This window comes from Perna viridis, chromosome 3 (genome assembly GCF_037379345.1).
Source record: "Perna viridis isolate PV_CMFRI_1.1 ecotype Kerala chromosome 3, ASM3737934v1, whole genome shotgun sequence".
NCBI lineage: Eukaryota > Metazoa > Mollusca > Bivalvia > Mytilida > Mytilidae > Perna > Perna viridis.
Window position 1 is genome coordinate 35,538,472 of NC_142447.1, and position 22,025 is coordinate 35,560,496.

At 32.4% G+C, this 22,025-nt stretch overlaps 2 protein-coding genes across 4 annotated transcripts in view; both read left to right on the forward strand.

The window, feature by feature from the left end:
* LOC148622038 (uncharacterized) overlaps positions 1-5,509 on the forward strand; it is a 37,284-nt gene extending 31,775 nt beyond the window's left edge. For all 3 annotated transcript variants that reach the window (XM_088571524.1, XM_088571523.1, XM_088571525.1), the window contains 5 exons: positions 44-144; positions 1,164-1,242; positions 1,505-1,693; positions 2,248-2,337; positions 2,754-5,509. In XM_088571524.1, the coding sequence (XP_088427650.1) occupies positions 44-144; positions 1,164-1,242; positions 1,505-1,693; positions 2,248-2,337; positions 2,754-2,987 (693 nt within the window). In that variant the 3' untranslated portion in view covers positions 2,988-5,509. The remainder of the gene's footprint in view (positions 1-43; positions 145-1,163; positions 1,243-1,504; positions 1,694-2,247; positions 2,338-2,753) is intronic.
* A 7,179-nt stretch (positions 5,510-12,688) lies between these two features.
* On the forward strand, positions 12,689-21,253 carry LOC148622039 (ribosome biogenesis protein NSA2 homolog). The gene is made up of 10 exons (XM_088571526.1): positions 12,689-12,823; positions 15,332-15,399; positions 15,812-15,877; positions 16,112-16,165; positions 16,476-16,626; positions 17,207-17,291; positions 17,465-17,559; positions 17,850-17,990; positions 18,560-18,611; positions 21,172-21,253. Exons 1-10 carry the CDS (start codon positions 12,821-12,823, stop codon positions 21,237-21,239), a joined length of 783 nt encoding a protein of 260 aa, XP_088427652.1. The 5' UTR covers positions 12,689-12,820; the 3' UTR covers positions 21,240-21,253.
* Positions 21,254-22,025: the final 772 nt, after the last annotated feature.

The following is a 22,025-nucleotide window of genomic DNA, read 5'->3' on the forward strand; positions in this document are numbered from 1 at the left end:
TATAAAAAGTACAAGATAGAGTGTTGTGTTTTTTTATGTGTAGGTTTCTACCAAACAAGATGTAGTCAGGAAAAGACCGCCCTACAAAGAGGTTGACTTGGTGGGAATTGTCATATCAGTCATTCATTCTACTTTTGATAACAGGTATAGTTGTTGTGTTTCCAATAATAGTTCCATCATTTTATCCTTAACATGTTTTAATAATGACTTCAGTATTTCAAATGTCAGTCCATATATATTGTCTAATACTTTACATTTAAGAGTTTGTGCAGGTTGAACCAGGGGGGATTAACTTTCTGTTTATCTGGGTTATCACCTTTTCATGTTTTTTTTTCTTCCAAAAGCAAAGTGCTAGTTTTTAGCTTAATATAAGGTTTTTCTCTTTGACATACTGGAAATAAAGTGTATACTAGTTTGGATGCAATTCGTCTCTTGACTTATTTTATTTATATTATAATTAATGAATGCTGTACAAAGAATTGATATGATACAATGTGTTGTTTTATTTATTTGAGCAAGAAAAAACATTTTTTACTCTTTCATGTTTAAATCTTGAAACATGGAAGCATTGAATATAATTATGTTTGTTTGTTTGTTGGGGTTTAACGTCCGAGCAGCAATATTTCAGCTATATTCGGACAATGAACATGAAATGGATGATAAAATGAACATGAAATGAAAAAAAAAGGATGGGTCACAAGGATAATAGGGTTGACAAATTTTGATAGCCACTGGAAAAAGGGGGATGGGTAAGGTCGGGCAATTTAGCCTCCTGTGGCGGAGTGCAAAGGTTCCTACTCCTATCCAATACCACAGCAGGGTTCTTTAACATGCGAGGAACGTGGCATCTTTCCCAACACGGTGCACCACTATGGTTTGCAGTCAGGTTTTCCGTATTATAGCCTGACAACCCCAGCATGTAACACGCCAGGGGTACCCCATTCCACCACCTGGGGCACACATCCCAGTTGCTCTGTGGGCAGAGCGCCTAGCCCCCGGCTAGGTTTCTGAGCACTATTTAGTCGCCTTTTACGACAAGCTTAGCGCTGCTGTAGGCCTATTCTTTTAACACCCGGACCTGCACGGGGCGAATATAATTATGAGAATTCGTTGATATGCATTTATTGTTTTTGTAGACAAATAATTTTATTAATATATTTCAGTGGAAAGCAGATGGATACTGTCTATTTAGCTGACATAAATGAAGATCTAATAGGGGTTAAATTTTGGGGAGGACTTAAGGTAATAAGTCTAGCTTATTTTGGATTATTTTAGTCTTCTCAGTTAAAAGATCATCAGTGTTTACTTAAATACAGAAGAACTTATATATATTTGACTTTGCTATTTGTAAGAATAGACAAAATGGCATAGTGTAAACTTAATGTCCATTGTTAGATAGTCAGGGGGAAAATTCAAAGTTGGTTAAACTTCCAGTAACACAACAAAAACAGTATAAACAATATGCAAATCATGTAAATACATATCATTTTACTATGTTTTCCAGCATGTAGGTTTGTCTGATACACTGAAGGAAGGTGTTATATGTTGCTGTAGTAATTTATGTGACAAATCTAATTACCCGTCTGTGTCATTACCTGTGGTGGAATACACTTCTGAACTATCTGTTGTATCTCAGACTACTCAGTACTCTGCTCAGACAAAACATGTAGACAAACTCAAACTTAAAATCAAGGTGAGCTGTATATAATATATTTATATATTTCTTAGAGTGGACATGTTGATTTGATTCTTTTCTTCAGTACCTAAAGTTGCATGTTAAGTACTCCTGCTGTCCTCTTATGAAGGTTTACTTATTTAACTGTTTGCTACAAATGAGTGCTTGTACGATGATTTAACACCCTACTTCCAAGATTAGGTGCATACATTAAGAATCATTTTGTATGTCTTCACATTATTTGATGCTCTTTTAGCCTTGTAGATATTCAATCAAAATATATAGATTTACAGTGGAAGTGTATATGAAGCAAGCTTTATTCAGTATATGAGATTGACACCTCTTATTGTCAACATAATGTCCTTTATTAATCTTGTTTGCAGTTAAGTTAGTCACAGCATTTCTACAGTCAAAGCATGATAATTGTCACCAATATCTTTTTATCAAATCAAAAGCAATTTCATTAAAACCTTGATATAAATAACACTATCCATTAAATAATAGTTTGAACATTTTTTTTATCATAAGAATTCCTAGATCTTATGGTTTGTTGATGTACTAATTTGTTTAAGGATAAAGACTTCCTACTTTCGTCTAAAGACCGTCTTGATGATAAACTGAACAGGAAGAATGGTACAGGTACCAGCAATAAGAGCTCAGAGGTATTGAATCTCCATTTGTTTCGTAATAGGCTGAAAGAACATTTTATAATAATGTTAGAAAGCTTTTTGTTTCAAAAAATAACTGAGTTAGTATTCTATTTGCCATTAAAAGCGGAAGAAAGTAAGATGATTAAACACATCATTTGTCGAATGTGTGCCATATGTTTTCTTTGAATATGACTAATCATTCACATTCTACATGTATTTCCCTGTATTGATGAACAGATTGTTCTTTCTTTAGTGTTTTATTGTGTTTAGTGTGGAACAGTTGTCTAGAAAACTACAAATAGTGTCTTTGGTTTAAACTTATGTATGGTATAAAACATTACATTGTAAAAATAAGTAGCTTTATATGAACTCTATTTAAGATAGTTTCATGAAATTATTTACATTTAGGATTGCTTCAATTCTTACAGAGTACAAACAACAACTGTAAAGCAGAAAACACAATGGATCAGTCAACATTAAATCCTTTAAGCAACATTGAAAACATGATAGAAGTTGAAGGAAAGATGCCAAATCCAAAAGTTTCATCAAAGATGGCTGCCTTGATGTCCTATTCCTCTCCAGCACCACTGTCGCCTCTTGTTTTATCTTCTACAAAGTCTATAAATAGAGCATTTAAATCACCCATGCTTACTAAAAAATGATCTTTTATTAAATTGTAAATTTTTCTATGAACAGTCATGTTAGGCAATGTCTATAAAACTTGTCAAATAGAAATTCTTTGGTAACCTGCTAAGCTGGAAGATACAGGACTATATTGGTTTTGGCAATACTTCAAAGGAATTTTTGTTTTTGGATGCCATGCCTTTGCTGGTTATATATCGTAAACTGGAGAACTATTGCACCATCTTTTTTTCACAGTTTGTGATCAATCTGCTTTCGCCCAGTTGTAAATTTGCAACATATCCCCAAACTATAGTTTAATGTTCTCCAAAGAAAATATTCACAACAGTTTACTTTTCATGTTACACCTCTAATTGTGAAAATCTGCTGCGAAAATTTCACAGATTACAGGAATTGACAAAATTTTAAAGTAAGGTTGTCTAGTGGTGTCTGTGAATTAGAAAAAAATGACAAACAAACTAATGTTCATCAAAGCAGAAACATTGATATCCAAGAATGAAAAGTCGTCAATAGTGACTTTTTACTGTCATATTAAGAATGTCCATTGTAGCTTCTTTAAAACAAAATGTGCTAATATGGACAAACTTTTGCCTTTTCCCATCATTCCATCCTTTTGCCATACTTCAACTAAGATTTTCTGATTGAATACTTGCAGATACTGATTTGGACATTAAGGGAAATATGTAAGAAAAGCACCATCCCTAATATTTATAGGCCTTTTGGACAAATAAAGGCCTGTTGCCTAAAAACTATTTTTGCTTGTTATGAAGACAGGAACTAAAAGAGTAAATTTAAGAGTGTGATATTATTGGGTTTTTTTTTTTTTAACATTGATTGCTATTATGTAGAATGTGAAGTGAAACATTATTAGCTCACCTTGCCAAAGGCCATGTGAGCTATTGCCATCACTTGGCGTCTGTCGTCATTTTAATTTTTCAAATCTCTTCTCTGACACTACTTGATCAATTGGAACCAAACTTGGTATGAAATTGAATGTTCTGTGGGGTATCCTGCATAGAACTGATATGGGGATTTTTGATCCGTCAAAAAAAATATGGTTGCCATTACTAAAAATAGAACATAGGGGTCAAACAGTAGTTTTTTGCATTTTACATCTCCAAAATTGTTAGGTTTAGCCAAATTCTTTCAAATTTAAAATGATCTTTTTTATTGCACAAAAGTTTTCTGAGTTAAAAGTCAGACAACTCCTTGTAAGAGGTATTGCCACTGAAAGGTAAACAATGACTTTTTTCAGTTTTCAGCCAATATCTTGAAAACTATGATAGAAAGAAACTTCCAATTGCTGAAATGATCCTTATGATAAATCCTACCAAAGTCTTCTTGAGTCAATATTGTTGGACGACTCCTTGTTAAATTTATTGCCCTTGAACGGCAAAATTCAATCCATGTGAGTGATTCAGACTGCTTGGAGCCTCGTTTTACATAGATGAATGTAGAATATTTCGCGAAAACTATTTTTGTTAAGATCTTCCTAATTGGATTTGATGCATTAGTATTAAACACACTTAAAACTGTATATCAAGATTATATTCATTTATAATGCACTTCTAGAATACGGAGTTAGATAATACTTAAATATTTATCTGTAGCAAACAAATCATATGTATATTTGTAATTTTTAAGTTGTCTTACAATTATCTCATTGTGTATTTTTTTTCTGTAAGATTTGACTTTTTTTTCTGATAATTGCCTCCCATGTATATTTAAAAGGAATTCAATACTGGTCCAATTAAACTTATGCAATTGTTTATTCTTTTTTTTTTTTATTTTGTGCACCACTGGATTTTTTAAATACATGAACCAAAAAGGTATTGATGCATCATATTTATTTAAAGAGGTGATGTAAGAAAAAAATGTGCATTTTACTATGCATTATAGAACTGTCTGAAGTGACTACAGGAGTAAAATTGAATCAGTTTTTACATTTCTGTTGCTTTTAAATACCACTAACAATGAACACTGACTAAGAATTTGAAAGTTTTCTATCTCTAGAAATAGCACAAATCTTTATATGGATAGTTAGTAGTAAGGTGTAATTCCTATGCGAAAGGCTTCAATGGAAATGCCTTGGAGCCAGATTCACACTGCTAAATTTTCAATATGCTGAAACAAATGCCATAGAATTACTAACTATTGCACAGTGAACTTAAATATTTCTCACTCTTATCCAATGTTTCATCATATTTAGTAGTGAATCATCACCAGATGTGACTGCTCCATTAAGTCTAGTTATGAGGGTAAAAATTTTGTTTCAATTTAAACATGAAATGAATTTGTTGTGCAGGGTCATTATGTTGTAATTCCATTAGGTTGATTTAATGAATGCCACCCATACTATAAATTCATTTGTGATAAATTTGATGTTATGCCAAGTGATTATCTCATTTATATTTTGTTTAATTATACAATCAAAATGTAGAGATAAAAATGTAATGGTGCTTAAGAGTTAACACATTGTTATTGTAATTTTTGTTGGATAAGAAATATTTGTTACTTCTGTAATAAATTCTATTGAATATTAGTTTTCATTTGTCTAGTTCTTTCCCTTGCTAAAGAGTATTTTATACAGATAGATAGGAAAAAATTAAATAATTATGAAGTACCAAGATTGGATGTAGTTTTAAATAGTCCTTACATGTACATCTGTTGAAGCATTTTGATTACTTTTGCTTTGTTTGCAGGGGTATAAAAATTTCTCCACTGGTCAGACTTATTTTGATTGAGAAAGGGAGGAGTTTAAATTGTTGCTGCTAATTTATTGTGTGATTGCAGTGAAAAAAAAGAAGTTTTTTTGTATTATTTGCATGGAAGGCAGTATACCAGTGTTCATTTTTAGTCCATCATAATTTTTAGTTTCTTGTGCTATCCATACATTAATCATTCATGGTTGAGAATTAAATGAAGGGGGCAACTATTGTGTTGTAACTGTATATTTTTTATGGTCCAGCTGCATCCTGCCCTGTGGTGTGAGGTCATTCATTGAAGACCATGGTTGGCCTGATATTTATCATCTTGGTGGAGTTATTGTTTCTTTGACATTTTCTCGTTACAGCCATTCAGTTTGATTGGGAACCAGATCCTGAACCCTTTCTATAAAGTTTACCTAGGCATGACAACTGCTGTTGTTTTACATCTAAATTAAATCTAATACTGTTTGCAAGTAAAATAAACATTTTAGGAACAAAAAACATTTGAACTATTTTTACAAGTCACCATTTCAAGCTGTATTTGTTAAGGAGGTTTTGCTGGAAGTGACTTGTCAGTTAAAGCAAAGTAGTTAATATATGCACACAGACCAGTAGCTAACTCGTAAATATATATATGCAGTAGAATGAAAAATATCAAAGCGTAATTTTGTTATCTCCCTTAGTTTTGCTTATTTTCCCATAGTTTTGTTTCGTTTTCAATTTGTTTTTAATCATGTATACGTCTTAAATGAAAAAAAATAATTGATGTTAATTTTGAAATTTCATGTTTCAATGAATCTGATTTTATTTTAATTAGCTAGCCATCAAAATTCCATACACCATTCACTTGAACTGGTGTATAAAATTTCAAATTTTCCTTCAGCCTATTACGTAATCATAGTGATCCTTATATGTCGTATTTATTTCATGGAAGACTAATGTCACCTGTTTAAATACGCTATTTGTGCAGACCAACTTAAGGTCATAACATCTGAATTGTAAACCTACGAGAATATTTCGTATTTTATAAGCTTAAAATTTAAGCAATGTACCAGTTCTATAAAACATGTAAGAAATTAATTCAAACACATCCCTATGATGTTGTGATGAGTTAGTGTTCTTATAATTTAGGAGTGGAAATAACGTAGTACCCTACAGGTTTGTGCTCATTTGTGTGTCTATTTTCCTTGTCTGGTCTTTGTGTCGGATTGGATTCTTCTAATTTCCGCGAGAATCTTGGTTCCCTTAATTACCCTTTGCTGCACTACATGTAATCTAAAGCTTTTATGGTTAACACGTACATGTCACGTGACAGCGTGGCCACAATTTATAAAACTTGTACATAATTGGTAACTAAAATTATTGAAAATCGACATGCTGCCAGTTATATCCTTACCAAAATATTGTATTCAGGTCCGAAAATAAAAAAAAAATCTTGTCGGGGACGGAAAGGTAAACACCGACTAGCGCTATTTACCTTGCATAACTACGGACAAGATAAATTTTTTATGCTTAACTATACCAAAAGTCGCGCGTCGGCGTTCGCATTAAGGGTTCTGATTTGTTCGTTTTTTTTAAACTACTTTTGATTAGACTGGAATTGAATATTACTAACTTTTTTTTATTATTCCCAGTGCTAGGTCAATCATATTTAGTGTGCAGTTGCATTAACCACTACATTACAATGCTATAACCGTCCCATGCATATTGATTTTTGATATGTTTCAATGTTAAGTTTCCTTATTAATCAGTTGCACGTGGACAATTCGTGTTTAGTCAATTGCATTTAGTGAATAGTTCCATTAGCATCACTACGCTTCATTTCCATACACGTTTCATGCATATGTCAAATACCATGTGCGACAGGCGAGATATGGCTCTGTGATAACAGTTTATTTTCAACTCAGCTAGACAGCTATACTCTTTGTCTTAGAAAAAGTTGGAAGAAAATATATATCTGCATCCAAAGGACCAAAATTCTGTTCAAAAGTAACCTACAAGTCAGAGGGAATCCCACCAAATTTACAAGATGATGGACACTTGAAAGTTCTACATGCATCACCGCTAGAAAAGTACTCAAAATGTAAGGCTTCATCCAATCGAAGTGTTGAGTTACTAGCAGCCACTTAAGTCCAGGGTTATACATAGTAAATACCTCTACAGTTAGGCTTAATAGAAAATATGCAGTATCGACTTGAGTAGTAAATATGAATGTAAACAGTAATCAGGGGAACAAGGGTTCGAGCGGAATTCAAAATAATATATCACAAGACAAAGACTAGACGGGTAAAATATAGACACAACAAATGACATGAAATAACCAAAAAAGAAGACGTACAAATAAACAATGTAAATGAGCCACCCAGACACTACTAATAGCTTGGGCATGGACCAGGTGAACCGGTATATGGTAAGTGTCCTCTGCTTTTTTAGACTTTGACACCCGCCGAGTAAAATGCTCACAAAATGTCACGTCTGGAGTTGACGAAATAGAAAAGGAAAACTATGACATTGTGAACACATTGTTTTTCGTGGTACAGATGGATACACCATATCGATCCATCAGTTAACGGTGACGACCATAAAACTTGCGTATTGATGACTATAATCTTGCGGCATATAATCCCGTTCAAGTAGCCTAATTTTAAGAAGTCTAGCACGGTACAAAAAGTCCACGTAATTTCGACAAGCTCTGGCATAACGTATAAACTCCATACGCAGATAATGAAGGAATATCAAAGTTCAAAAGGATAACGCGTCCTAGATTGTACAATATATTTTGATGAAGTTTGATATCATGCACTGAAAAAATGTAGTTGTCAGATGTTCAAACTATTCTACATTTCGAAATCACGACTATATAATCTCTAAAGGGCGTTCTGAAGGGGTTTCCAGACACTCGTGTATCTATCATGATGGAAATTTTATGCACTTTGGAAATTGGATAAATCGAAATGAATTGTCAGTTTATAGAGAATAAAGTTCCTTTAATAGATTAACGCTCTACGAGAAAATGGCTTAAAAGGTTAGTTTTAATAAATAAATTAAAACGAGTTCGTACTTTGCATTTATTTTTAGGCCATTTCATTTCCGTCATTAGACGACTTTCATATTAAATCAAATCAAATAAGCTTTATTTAAAGTCGGCATGTTATGTAACAAAACAACATAAGCTCTTAAAGAGCTTTTACAAACGACATAAAGTGAATAATAAAACAGTGCGTGCATGGATACATGTAAGACAATACATAAAACGAGACATAAATAAATGTTTGTTTGTTTGTTGGGGTTTAACGTCCGAGCAGCAATATTTCAGCTATATTCAGACGATGAACATGCAATTGATGATAAAATGAACATGAAATGATGATGAAATGAAAAAAGGGATGGGACACAAGGACAATGGGGTCAACAATATTTGATTGCCACTGGAAATAGGGAGAGGTGAGTAGGGTCGGGCAATTTAGCCTCCTGTGGCGGAGCCCTATTGTTCCTACTCCGGAAGAATACCACAGTAGGGTTCTTTAACGTGCGAGGAACGTGGCATCTTTCCCAACACGATGCACCACTATGGTTTGCGGTCAGGTTTTCCGTATTATAGCCTGACAACCCCAGCATGTAACACGCCAGGGGTACCCCATTCCACCACCTGGGGCACACATCCCAGTTGCTCTGTGGGCAGAGCGCCCTAGCCCCCGGCTAGGTTTCTGAGCACTGTTTAGTCGCCTTTTACGACAAGCTGCTGCAGGCCTATTCTTTTAACACCCGGACCTGGACATAAATAAAATATGACGAAGACAAGTTAAGACATTTACAAGCACTTATAAGCAAATTAAATGCAAAGCAAGCAATAAGCTGTTTAATAAAACTAGTAGCGTAAATTTAAGCAAGATAAGCAAGCAAAACATCAATAAAAATAAACAGATCCACGCAGAGAATAATAAGGTTTAGGTGCGCTGCTTCAGTCATGGTAACACAAATCATGTTTTACAGGCAACACAGGAGCAGTTTTTTCCCTCCCAGCTCGAAATCATAGATTTAAATTGATTAAAATTTGAGCACTGTCTGAACTCATCAGGAAGAGAGTTCCAGAGGACTGGAGCAGCGTACTTAAATGATTGTTTCCCATACATTGTTGTTTTTACATGAAGGATCTGTAGTAAGTTACTGTATCTGAAATTATATTTATGATTTTGTTTACAGATTAAATCGGATAATGCAGGTGGTGCTTGATCATGTAAAATTTTAAAAGTTTCTAGTGCCATGGCTCTAACACGTCTTATATATAGTGAAGGCATTTTTGCCTTTATTAAAAGATCCTCATAAGAAGAGTTATAATCATAATACACATACCGTAATGCTCTTTCTTGTATTTTTTTCTATTTTCTTTGTATTGGCCATTGAACAAAAGTGCCAAGAAAGAGGGCAAATATTAAAATTTGACAATATAAATGTATGAAAAATAGTAAGTCTACTTAGTTTACGAAGATTTCTACCAACTATTTTTAAAATATTCAGCTGTTGTACAGCTTTTGTACAAATAATTTTAATATGAATATCAAAATTTAGCAAAATCTATATCAACACCTAGGAGTTTCACTGTCTCTTCACATGTCACATTAATATCACCAATTCTAAAGGAAGGAGGCCTTTCAGCAGACTAGAAGAACAGTATGACAAAGTATTATCATCTGCATACTTATAAAGATTACCCTTTTCAATGAAATAAAAAATGTCGTTGATAAATACTTTAAATAGTAAAGGCACTAGTATTGATTCCTGGGGTACACCTTTTTCAATATCTGCCCATCGGCTTACAATACCACCTATCTTTATTTGTTGTTTTCTACTTGATAAATAAGGAAGACAGTTTACACATGAAAATATTGTGGGGAAGTCAGTCAAACGCTTTAGATAAATCCATAAGAATAGCAGCCAAAAAAGTGATTTCGTTCCAAAGCAAGTTTCCAATCTTCCAAAAGTTTTAGCAGAGTTGTTTGACAGCCATGTCCTTTCCTGAATGCACACACAAAAATTATCAAATATATTTTCGCCGCAAATTTTGTTGGAAATTAAAAGCTTTCTTAACATGAACGATCCTAATGATGCTTCAGTTTGGTGTTTATTTTTATTTGCTTTTTACTGTATGGCTAGAAAATTCAAGTTGGTGCCCTTAAGTTTAATAAGAATAAACAGTTGACCAGAGGGAGCAGTCAGGGGATTTAATAGTTGTTAATTTCAAATGGTCGAAAACTAATCAATTTGGCAGACGTGTCCTCAAAATTCCGATAGTTAGAAATCCACAGTCCTCCTTGTGTCCTGTGGCAGCATATGAGAATATGCGCAAATTGGTACCTGCGTCTGAAGATTCTTCGGCCTTTTTATATAAAGGCAAGGGTGGTTAAACTCCTATCTCGTATTCTATATTTCGACGTTATATTAAGGATCTAATTAAGAAAACTGGGCGAAATAAAGCAAAATTTTCTAGTCATGGTTTCAGAAGGGGAGGTGCTATGTTAAGTTTTCGTTCGCAAGTGCCCAGTGAAATGATTAAAATACTCGGTGACTGGGCTAGTGACGCATATTTAATTTATTTAGAATTTGCATTGTATGATAAAATCACTATTGCTAGGAAGTTAGCTCAGTCTCTCCAAATTTGAATTTTTTCGGATAAGTTTCATGTAGTCCTTATTTCGGATTATATTGCTAAATACGTGGATCAAGTGGATAATCTCACTGTCATGGTTCATAGAGGTGCACATCTGGTGGACATTGAAGCAAAAATTAAAAGAGGAGAGTTTATTTTAGAACAATTTTCTCACATTATTTTACATGTAGGCACTAATGATATTAACACAAATAAGATCCACAAGATATTGTCAAATTTTAGATTTCTGTTGAAAGTTTGTTTACAACGTTTTGATGGATCTAAAATTCTATTTTCTTCTATTTTGCCACGACCCGTCGATTTTGATAAAACTTAAGTTAATTTGTTCTGAAATAAACATAAAATTAAGTGAACTTTGTCTTAGAAACAATGTAGGATTTATTAAATCTTATAAAAGATTTTTAGTAAAGGGGTCAACCTGTATGACAATTTTTCTCATATCGTGATGGCTTAGACCTGAGCTATGAAGGTACCACGCAATTAAGATGGTGTATTATCAAAACAATTCGTCATCTACTAAATAAATAAATTTCTTGTGTTAAACAGAAAGCAAATATATATTAAGGACTTGTGATTTATATAGTTATCTATATAGTGTAATTTTTGTTGTTGATGATAATTATTTTTATGATGTATTATATTTTTCTTGTATATTTGTAACATGTATATATCTGAAAAAAATCTGCTTTACATTTTAGGCCATGTTCTACAAAGGAGAACTTCGTCCTTTGGAAGTTTACTCTGTACGAAAGTAGGGCATTTCGTCATGGACTCCGAGCTTTTTTTGTGATATATACATGTTATTGCTTTATTGTAGTGTTTGTCGGGCTTGTTTGGCCGATTTATATGTTTTTGTGACCCGCCTAATTCTGTTTCACATGATTTCGAGAGAAAGTGAGTGTGTTAGAATTAATATTTTCATTATATTATGTTATTATCAAGCAGGAACCAATTTCCTGCTGTTTCCTGGCAATTTAAATAAATTATTTATTTTAACATTTGTTTGTCTATTAATACCAGAGTAATTTGTAGATATATTCATATACATGGATAATTAACGTGCAGTAATTTACCAAAAAATCCACGGATTATTTTTTTAAAGAATATATGAAAAAAATATTCATTATATTCGTTTGTGTTTATTATACAATGTTTAATCAAAAATTTGTTTGATTGTTTATTTAACTATGCTGCTTTCTAAGTATTTTCAATGTTTTTATATAATGAAAAATCAATTTATTACGGACAGGACTACATATGGCTCATTGGATCCGTCTATGATACATATAATACAAGACACTGCGTCTATACCAAAACCCCCTTTGTAACCGGTTTCGTGATCGGGATTGATACATTATTTTTGCCCATTTTTTTCGGAATTACAAGTTCACCGGAAAAGGTTCTTTCTCTTAACATGTACTGTTGAAAAACTTCACAACAAAAATCAAAACCACGTTTTATGTTTAAATAAACCAAAATGGTAAAGTATTTGTCATCACGGGTGTTGAAATATCAAAAGCTCAGCATAATTAATGAGATTCCTTCATTTTTCACGTTCCTATTCAGAGTACACTAAATATTCACACTCAGATTGGCATAACGATTACAATTTACATTGATTTAAAAATTTAAGACTGATATCTTCAGTATATATTCTGATATTTCTTATTTTGGTTTACATTACAAATCTGTTGTGTACTTTTTGATGGTCCAGCATAAATTAAATGAAATGTACTATGTTTTGACATCTTCAATGACTTCATCTATCATAGACCTTTTAGCCTTCTTGTGTATTTGTATCTTCTTGATATATTCTGCTATACTGAAGCTACAAACACAAGATAGATAGATAGGTATTTATTTAGACATAATATCATACTTATCACATAAGACACATATATATAATTAAATTACATAGGGCAAATGACAAGGCATAACAATAAAACATAAAATGAATTGGGAATATGAACTCATTTTTGTTCATTATAAACATTTATATATATAATACAAAAATAACAATGACTGTGATGAACTGAATTAGATGTATATCATATTATGAATACAACAAGGGTAGGCAAATTACAGCATAAAATAATCATTTATATAGTAAAAATCAGTTTATAAATCACATTGATGTTCTAACTTTAATTTTTCAAACATGATATTTTACCCCTTTTTTAAGAGCATCATGGTGTGCAATATTTTTCAGTTCATTGGGCAAATTATTCCAATCTTTAATAAAATTGTGGTAAAATGTATTTGCTTCCATGCCCTGAACAAGTGGTACAAAGAAGTTGTGCTGACTGGATCTTGTGTTAAAAGAGTGACTGTCTCTATGTTGAATGAAACTTTTTTCATTTATGATGGGCATTTATTGAACATATTTTTGTGAACATGGTTAAGTCGCAATTGCTGTACCCTGCTTTTCAACATTTAAAAAAACAATCTTTTGAAACACTGGATATTTTATACTTGATCTAATTTCTGAAGTTTTTTATAAAACAAATTATCTTATTTTGTGCTACTAGAAGTTTATTTTTCAATGTTTTGTTTAAAGTAGAAAACCATGATGAATAAAAGTAGTCAAAATGACACTGTATTATTGTCATACATAAATTTTTTCTCGATTTTTTGGACAAACATCTTTCTATCTGTCAAAAAAACTGAGTTCTGTATGAAATTTACTATCAATGTAATTCACAATTCTCTCTCCAGATGTGAATTATTCAATACATAGACCTAAATTTTTAACACTTTTTTGACATAAACTTGTATGACCATTACATTTTGAAATCTTTCACTTTTTAAAATTTTCTTTTTGATCCAAACATTTAACATTCAGTTTTTCCAAGATGGAGAGGTAATTTATTGTCTACCAACTACGCACTGCATGATCTAAGTTCACTACCAAGTGTTGATGAGAAAATAAAATCATGCTATCATCAGCATATAAAAGTAACTTACAATCAGAGATAATACTTGTTTTCATGTCATTAACATGACGTAAAAGTAAAAGAGATCCCAATATACTACCTTGTGGAACACTACATTTTAAAATTGGACTCAATACCATTTATACCAACTTTTTTCTCTCTGTTTGTTAAACAAGATTCAAACCATTTTATAGAATCAGTGGCTATAAGTTTAAGTTTTTTACAAAGTATGCTATGGTCAACCGTGTCATACACCTTCTGAAGATCTAACATCACCATGCCAGTATAGAGATCATTTGCTGTTTTGTCTTTAATTTGGTCTATTAGATGAATTAGACAAGTATAAGTGGAATATTTTGACTGAAGTTTGTATATAATAGAGTAATTCATTTTAAACTAAATAATATTCCAGTTGGGTATAAACAGTTTTTTCAAGCATTAAAAAGATGATTTATCTATGATACATTATGAGAGTTGAAAGAATTTCTTAGTAGCTTCATAAAATATTTCATAGGAGCTACTTTTTTGGTGGATAAGAACTGGTTACTGATGCATACAAATGTAGCAAAAACGAATAACTATTCAATAATTGCTGCATAAATTAAAAAAAAAATGAACTGCTGAAGTACATTTGTACATGTAGGTATACATTGGCTTTATATGTTTATCCATGTTTCTTTTTGAAAATTAAATGGAAACTAATTGTAAGTATGTCATATATTTAGTGTTAAGATTCTGTGCATTTATCAATATTATACCTGTTTTGAAAAATTTAGTTATGGTAATCAATTAGAAAATTAGGGTCAATTGATAAGATCTAACATTACCATGGTGATGTAACATTTTTAGTGGAGTTTGAGTTGCTCATTTGCTTTTGTTACTTTATGTTCTTTGTTGTGTTTGTCTGTTTTCCATGTTTGGTCTTTGTGCCTGGATTACATTCTTTTGATTTCTGCTGGAATCTTGGTTCCCTTGATTACTCTTACACAACTTTTTATTTTGCCTCACTTATTTTATTTTCAGATAACACTAAATGTAATCTCTTCTTTTCACAGCCTCAGAACGAACATATAGAACTCCATAGAAAAAGACATGGACGAAGACTGGATTACTATGAAAAAAAGTAAGTCAAATTTATTATTCAATATCCCAGATTATAAATGAGAGGACAGTGGCAGTTCATGCTGTAAATCATTTTAAAAAAAGGGGAAACACAAAGATTTTAGATTAAACATGATTATACTAATGTATGTTGACAATTTGTTTGCTTTAATAAGAATAAGTTACATGGCATAAGCAATTTGTATTTGTTTCTTATTAATATGGAACAAGAATATTAAGGATGGGCAAGTGGTTGATGTGTCCCTCCCTTTCCAGGCTAGATTGGATACTGGTAATACATGCTATAACATTGAATATTACATGTTGTACTTGAATTGGAGACATCAATAACATCATCTACTCCATTTAAAACCTTAAAGCTGTCAAAGATATGAATGCACACTCTTTTCAACATAAGCATTACATTTTTTCAGGCGTAAGAAAGAAGGTAGAAGACCTCATGAATTAGCAGAAAAAGCAAAGAAACTCAGAGGCATCAAGTAAGTACATCAAACATGGAGCTTTTATACACATTTATTTATGCAGTGTACATACTGTTTATAAACTGACTCCTCTTTGATTGTTGCTCAATAGTTTGAAGTATGTTAGTTTTCAATTTTGGCATAATCATCTCTGTTTTTCACTGATTACAATAGTTCAAATTACTGTAGACAACTTTAATGTGAATGTACATCTTATTGAGCTTTGTAAAATCTAATGATTTTTATCTTCAGAGCCAAGTTATACAACAAGAAGAGACATGCAGAAAAGGTTCAGATGAAGAAAACGTGAGTTAATTATTAGAAAAGGATACCAATACACATTCTTTAGTTTACATGTGTAGCACAAATAAGAATTTTTAAAAATGTGATTTGGCAAAGAATTTAAAATTTGCATTAATTATTTCTAACATCATATATAATCTTCTATTATTGTTGAAAACCTTGAATTAATGGACATTGTTTTTTTTGTTCTTGGGTGATTGTAAACAGAAATAATAACTTATTATTTTTTTTATAATTGTATAGAGGTCACAATTTTTGGTGTTGAAACCTTTTATTGCAAGCTATCAAACTATTATTAATTCATTACCTTTAGCATTAAGATGCATGAGGAGAGAAAAACTAAGAAGAAAAATAATGAAGAGGTTCCGGAAGGTGCAGTTCCAGCTTATCTGTTGGATAGAGAGGGTCAAACAAGAGCAAAAGTTCTCTCCAATATGGTCAAACAGAAAAGAAAGGAAAAAGCTGTATGTTTTATGTCTGTTTTGTTGTGGCCAAAATAAAATAATTGTGTTTCCTTTTTCACCCCAGACAAAAAAAAAAATTAGGTAGGTAGAACATTTTATTTTATAGAAACATTTTTTTTATTGTTTACAACTAATACGGTGCACAGACATTGAAAAAAGCCATGCGGCTGTTTACAAATTTTGTTTTTGATACACTTTTACTTAAAGGTATTGGCAAATGCCTTGCAGATCAATGATATTCTAAACACAAAACAACAAAAATGGTGACAAGATCAACAAAAATCCACATAGTTTCTTCAATCAGCAATAAAATGTTTAAGGTTGGTAACAGAAACAGACATAGTGTTGCGAAAGCTGGAAACACATAATTAACTTTGGCCTATGATGTAAAATCCTTGAATCTCAACAATAAAATATTGATGATTTTGTGGCCTAGACAAGAGCCTTTTCTTATTTTGTAAGTATTTTTATCACAGAAATTACACATTTCTTGTAGAAAACTTTCTCTAAAGATTTTTATTCATTCATCGTCTCCTCCTCCATGGTAAAATATTTTCATTATGGTTTACTATTGTTTTAGGGTAAATGGGAAGTACCATTACCTAAAGTGAGAGGCATGAGTGAAGGAGAAGTGTTTAAAGTTCTCAAAACAGGAAAAACGAGACGTAAGTTTTTAACTATAAAGTTATTGCATAGATCAATTGCTTCAGAAAAAATTGATGATGATGACTGTGGGTAAGTCTTTGAACTGTAGGTAAAAGTTTTTTTGTTGTTGTTTTGAAACTTAAATAAAATTGTTTATTTTAATTTAGATAAATCTTGTAATGGATAATTTCAGGGAAAGCATGGAAGAGAATGGTTACCAAAGTTTGTTATGTTGGTGAAGGATTTACAAGGAAGCCTCCTAAATTTGAAAGATTTATACGACCAATGGTAAGAATATTAACATTGTAGAGGAGATAGATTAAAAATGTTGACAAGGATGCCTTTGTAACTGATGGCTTAATTCATTCTTTTATGTTTTGTCAATTCCATCAGATTGAAGGCTACATGTGTATACTGGAGAAGCTTTAAGCTTTTTAGAACTTAGTAGTACACTGGTCTTTTAAATTCTTGATTGGAAAGTACACAAGAATCTTGATTTATATTGTGGTTTTTTAAAATCTTTTATTTACTAAGAAATTCTATCACAGATATATAATCTATGTTGTTGTCAATTTCAGGGTCTTAGATTTAACAAAGCACATGTTACACATCCTGAATTAAAAGCTACTTTCCATCTGCCCATTATTGGTGTAAAGAAAAACCCTACATCACCTATGTACACATCATTAGGAGTTATTACAAAAGGAACGGTAATTGAGGTAACTATGGATTGATGGTTCATTTTTTATTTTTAGATATTTCATTTTTTAATAGGTATACAAGTTGAGATATGTTTACCAGTGGGATAAATATGTAGAAATGTCTTTGAAAATAATACATGTACAATTGGAAAAGAAGCAATTAAAGCTAATCATGAGGCTTGTTTATGTCATCATATGATAAGGAGACAATGATTATAATTAGGAAAAAGATATCCATAATTCAGGGACAAGGACAAAGAAATAGACAAAACACTATAAATTACACCTAGTAGGAATCATTTAGATGAAATCCATCTCTGTGGGCCCTACAGTAGAAATTAAGCCTTATAATGAAAGAAAAAGTAGGATCACTTACAAAATATCAAAAGATTACATTGTAAGATAAACAAGTTACAGCCTGGACACAAGTTTGTAACAGACGAACAGACAGAGAGAGTGATCACTATAGGGCAACCACCACTTTTTGTGGCGGGGCCCTAATGAACTAAAAGAACACATTCGGAAACTTACAAAGGACAAACGAGCAATGTGGATTAGCCTTTGATTAATTAATATTTTACTTCTAGGTCAACATTAGTGAACTAGGTTTGGTAACACAGGGAGGAAAAGTCATCTGGGGTATGTTATATGTTATATTGAATATAAGCCTCGTGATATTTTTCATGTGATAGTCAGATGCCCTGGAAATTTAAGAACAATAACTAAAAAAACAATTACCAATTTTACTTATAGTCGGCGTCACATAAATAACATACTGTTAAAATTTGAATAAAAATATTTTCTGCTCATTCGTTTAGCCAAACGGCTTCTCCCTAAACATTGAATCGTTAAATTCCGGTCAGATTTTAATTTTCGGTGCCAATATTTACATTGTAAAAAGTCGGCCATGTTTACAGTGATCGGGTTGCTAGGAGATGTTGTTTACGTTTAAATGGTTTGTCCAAAAACCGAAGACCCCAGAATGCACTTCGGCGTTATTTGGATATCTCGGATTTATTTTACGCGAACAATGTACAATACCGAGAAGTTGATCAAGCAGACGATTGTCACCGGAGTTCGACAGGAACTTACAAACTTCGTTTGTAAACAAATCGTCCCGTAAAAACCAACATGGCGGATATTAGTATGGGATTTTCCCGTAAGGATTTGTTACGCATGATTTAAGCTAATAAGCGACTTGTTTTTGAGAAGCTGTTTGGCTAAACAAATGAGCAAGTCATTTAAGACAATTTAAACGACGGTTGGTGTCAATAAAGTCGTAGAAAATATTTTTATTCAAATTTTAACAGTATGTTATTTATGTGACGCCGAGTATAATTCAATTGTTGTTTCTTTCTTAGAAAGTGATACATGTATTATAAGTTCTAAGAGAAAGTGATACATGTATTATAAGTTCTAAGAGAAAGTGATGCATGGATTATGAGTTAGAATAAGTTTCCAGACTACTGTCTTATGCAGTCTGTAACTGATAATAGAAAATATGGCAGAAAGTGTGGCACCGGTACAAAGCAAAAATCATGGAACTGATAAGCCATAGAATTTTCTCTTCCTGAAATATAGCCCTGTGCGGGTCTGGGTGTCAATATAGGCCCGCAGTAGCACTAAGCTTGTCATAAAAGGTGACTAAATAGTGCTCAGAACCCTGGCTTGGGGCTAGGGCATTTTGCCCACAGAGCAACTGGTTGCATGCCCCTGATGGTGGAATGGGGTACCCCTGGCGTGTTACATGTTGGGGTCGTCATGCTATAATATGGAAAACCTGACCACAAACCTAAGTAGTGCACCGTGTTGGGAAAGATGCCACGTTCCTTGCACATTAAAGAACCCTGCTGTGGTATTCGATAGTAGGAACCTTTGGGCTCAGCCACAGGAGGCTTAATTACCTGACCCTGCCCATCCCTCCCATTTTCTTGTGGCAATCAAGATTTGTCGACCCTATTATCCTTGTGTCCCATCCCTTTTTTCATTTTATCATCATCATCATTTCATGTTCATTTTATCATCCATTTCATGTTCATTGCCTGAATATAGCTGAAATATTGCTCAGGCGTTAAACCCCAATAATCAATCAATCAATCAATTCTGAAATATATTACACATCTGCCACTGGATGTTAAACAATAATCAATCAATCTTACCTGTTGAATCTTCCAGCCTTATGTACTATACACCCGTACATTTTTTGACACAGATTTATTTTTACTATTGTCATGGTAACAGAAAAAGTAACAAATATAGTGAAATGCAACAAATGCACCTTCGTATTACCCCTATTAAAATAGTAAATACTTACAGAGATCAATTAATCATTAAGTATGAACACACTTTTAAATAAGACCTTGAAGGAGCGGTCAACAAAAGTAATAAAATCTATGATAACAAAATGATGACACCCCTTCAAAATGAACTAAAAAGTCAAACGACATAGACTCATTAATGATCAACATTGACATTTGGGTGAAATAATAAACAGAATGTACTTGCAGCAACTTGTTGTAAGTAGTGTTATCAAATTTATTAGCTCACCTGGCCATAGGCCATGTGAGCTGTTGCCATCACTTGGTGTCCAGTGTCATTAACAATTTCTTCAAACATCTTCTCCTCTGAAACTACCGAATAGATTTGCATGAAACTTATAATGACTGTACCTTAGAATTATCTTCTCGAAAACAGCTCTTCAGAATTCAATGAAAGTTTGTATTTTTGTTTTTTTAGGGATTTTTGATTGGTTAAAAAAACATGGCCGCCTTTACTAAAAATAGAACATAGGGGGTCATACAGTAGTTTTTTTTAATATCTCCAAAACCGTCAGGTTTGGCCAATATCTTTCAGTTGCTGAAATGATTCTTACTATAAGGCCTTCAAAAGTCTTCAAGGGATCAAAGTTGTCAGACGACTCCATATAAGAGTCATTGTCCTTGAAAGGAAGGCAAAAATTTACGTTTTTTGCAGTTATCAGTGTCTTGAAAATTATAATAGATAGAATGAAAATTTTGATTGAAATGATCCTCATGATAAGTCCTACCAAAGTCCTCATGGAGTCAAAATTGTTGGACAATTTCTTGTTAGAGTTATTGCCCTTGAAATGCAAAAATTTAACCAGGTGAGTGATTCAGGCTCCTAGGAGCCTCTTGTATATATATATTATTAGTAACAATGTTTATATTGTATGTTTTAGGTAAATATGCTCAGGTAACAAATAATCCTGAAAATGATGGCTGTATTAATGCTGTGCTTTTGGTGTAATTAGAGGTCTGGAAGATGATTTGGAAGAATTTTAACCAGCCAAGACAAGTTCTTTTATTTGTGGTGGAAGTTAATGATACTGACACTCTATATGAAAGTGCAATGCATTTATATGTGAATAAGAATTTTTCAGCAGTACTTACAAACACATGTTACATATGTATCATTTCTTTAGTAAATCAAGATCATGAAATGTGGTATGATTTAAGAAAAAATAAATTAAAAATTAAAAAAAAGTGGAAAAAATGAATATTTAATAAAAATTGGAAAAAAAAATGTGTATCTGTTTGACTGCCTTCAGTGAGCTGTATAGCTGACTTTATCAGGACTAAAATGTTGAAGGGATCTCTATGAAATTGTACTACAATGTTCTATATCAGAAATCTTTAAATCTCTTTTGATTGCCATGAAAACCATAAACTCTTGGTAAATCCTATGAGAAAAAGTTGAATATTAAGCAATGGTTACCTTGTGGATAAATAGGTCTAATTTTTGATGCAAATTAACAAATTAAACAGTGCATACAAGGTGCGTGAACGGATGAATTTATAAATTAATTCTTATATAGTCCTGTGTTGAATTAAAGTAAGGATATTAGGTCTTGTTGAGTGGATCTCTATCTAGAACTTGTCAAGCTATGTCAAACATTTAATTTCAGTCCTAAATCAGCTTTTTCAAGCCTTAATGGTGTGTAGATTCTTACTCTTATTGTTTAGGGTTTGATTTCTATATTTCTATTCATTAAACACTATTGCAATAGGTCTTGAATGTACAATTCTTTCTCAC

Bases quoted from the DNA above. Each gene is read 5' to 3' on its own strand.
- LOC148622039 (XM_088571526.1), top strand. The intron at 16,166-16,475 runs GTGAGTTAATTA...CATTACCTTTAG, and splicing joins AAGGTTCAGATGAAGAAAAC to CATTAAGATGCATGAGGAGA. The intron at 16,627-17,206 runs GTATGTTTTATG...CTATTGTTTTAG, and splicing joins AGAAAAGAAAGGAAAAAGCT to GGTAAATGGGAAGTACCATT.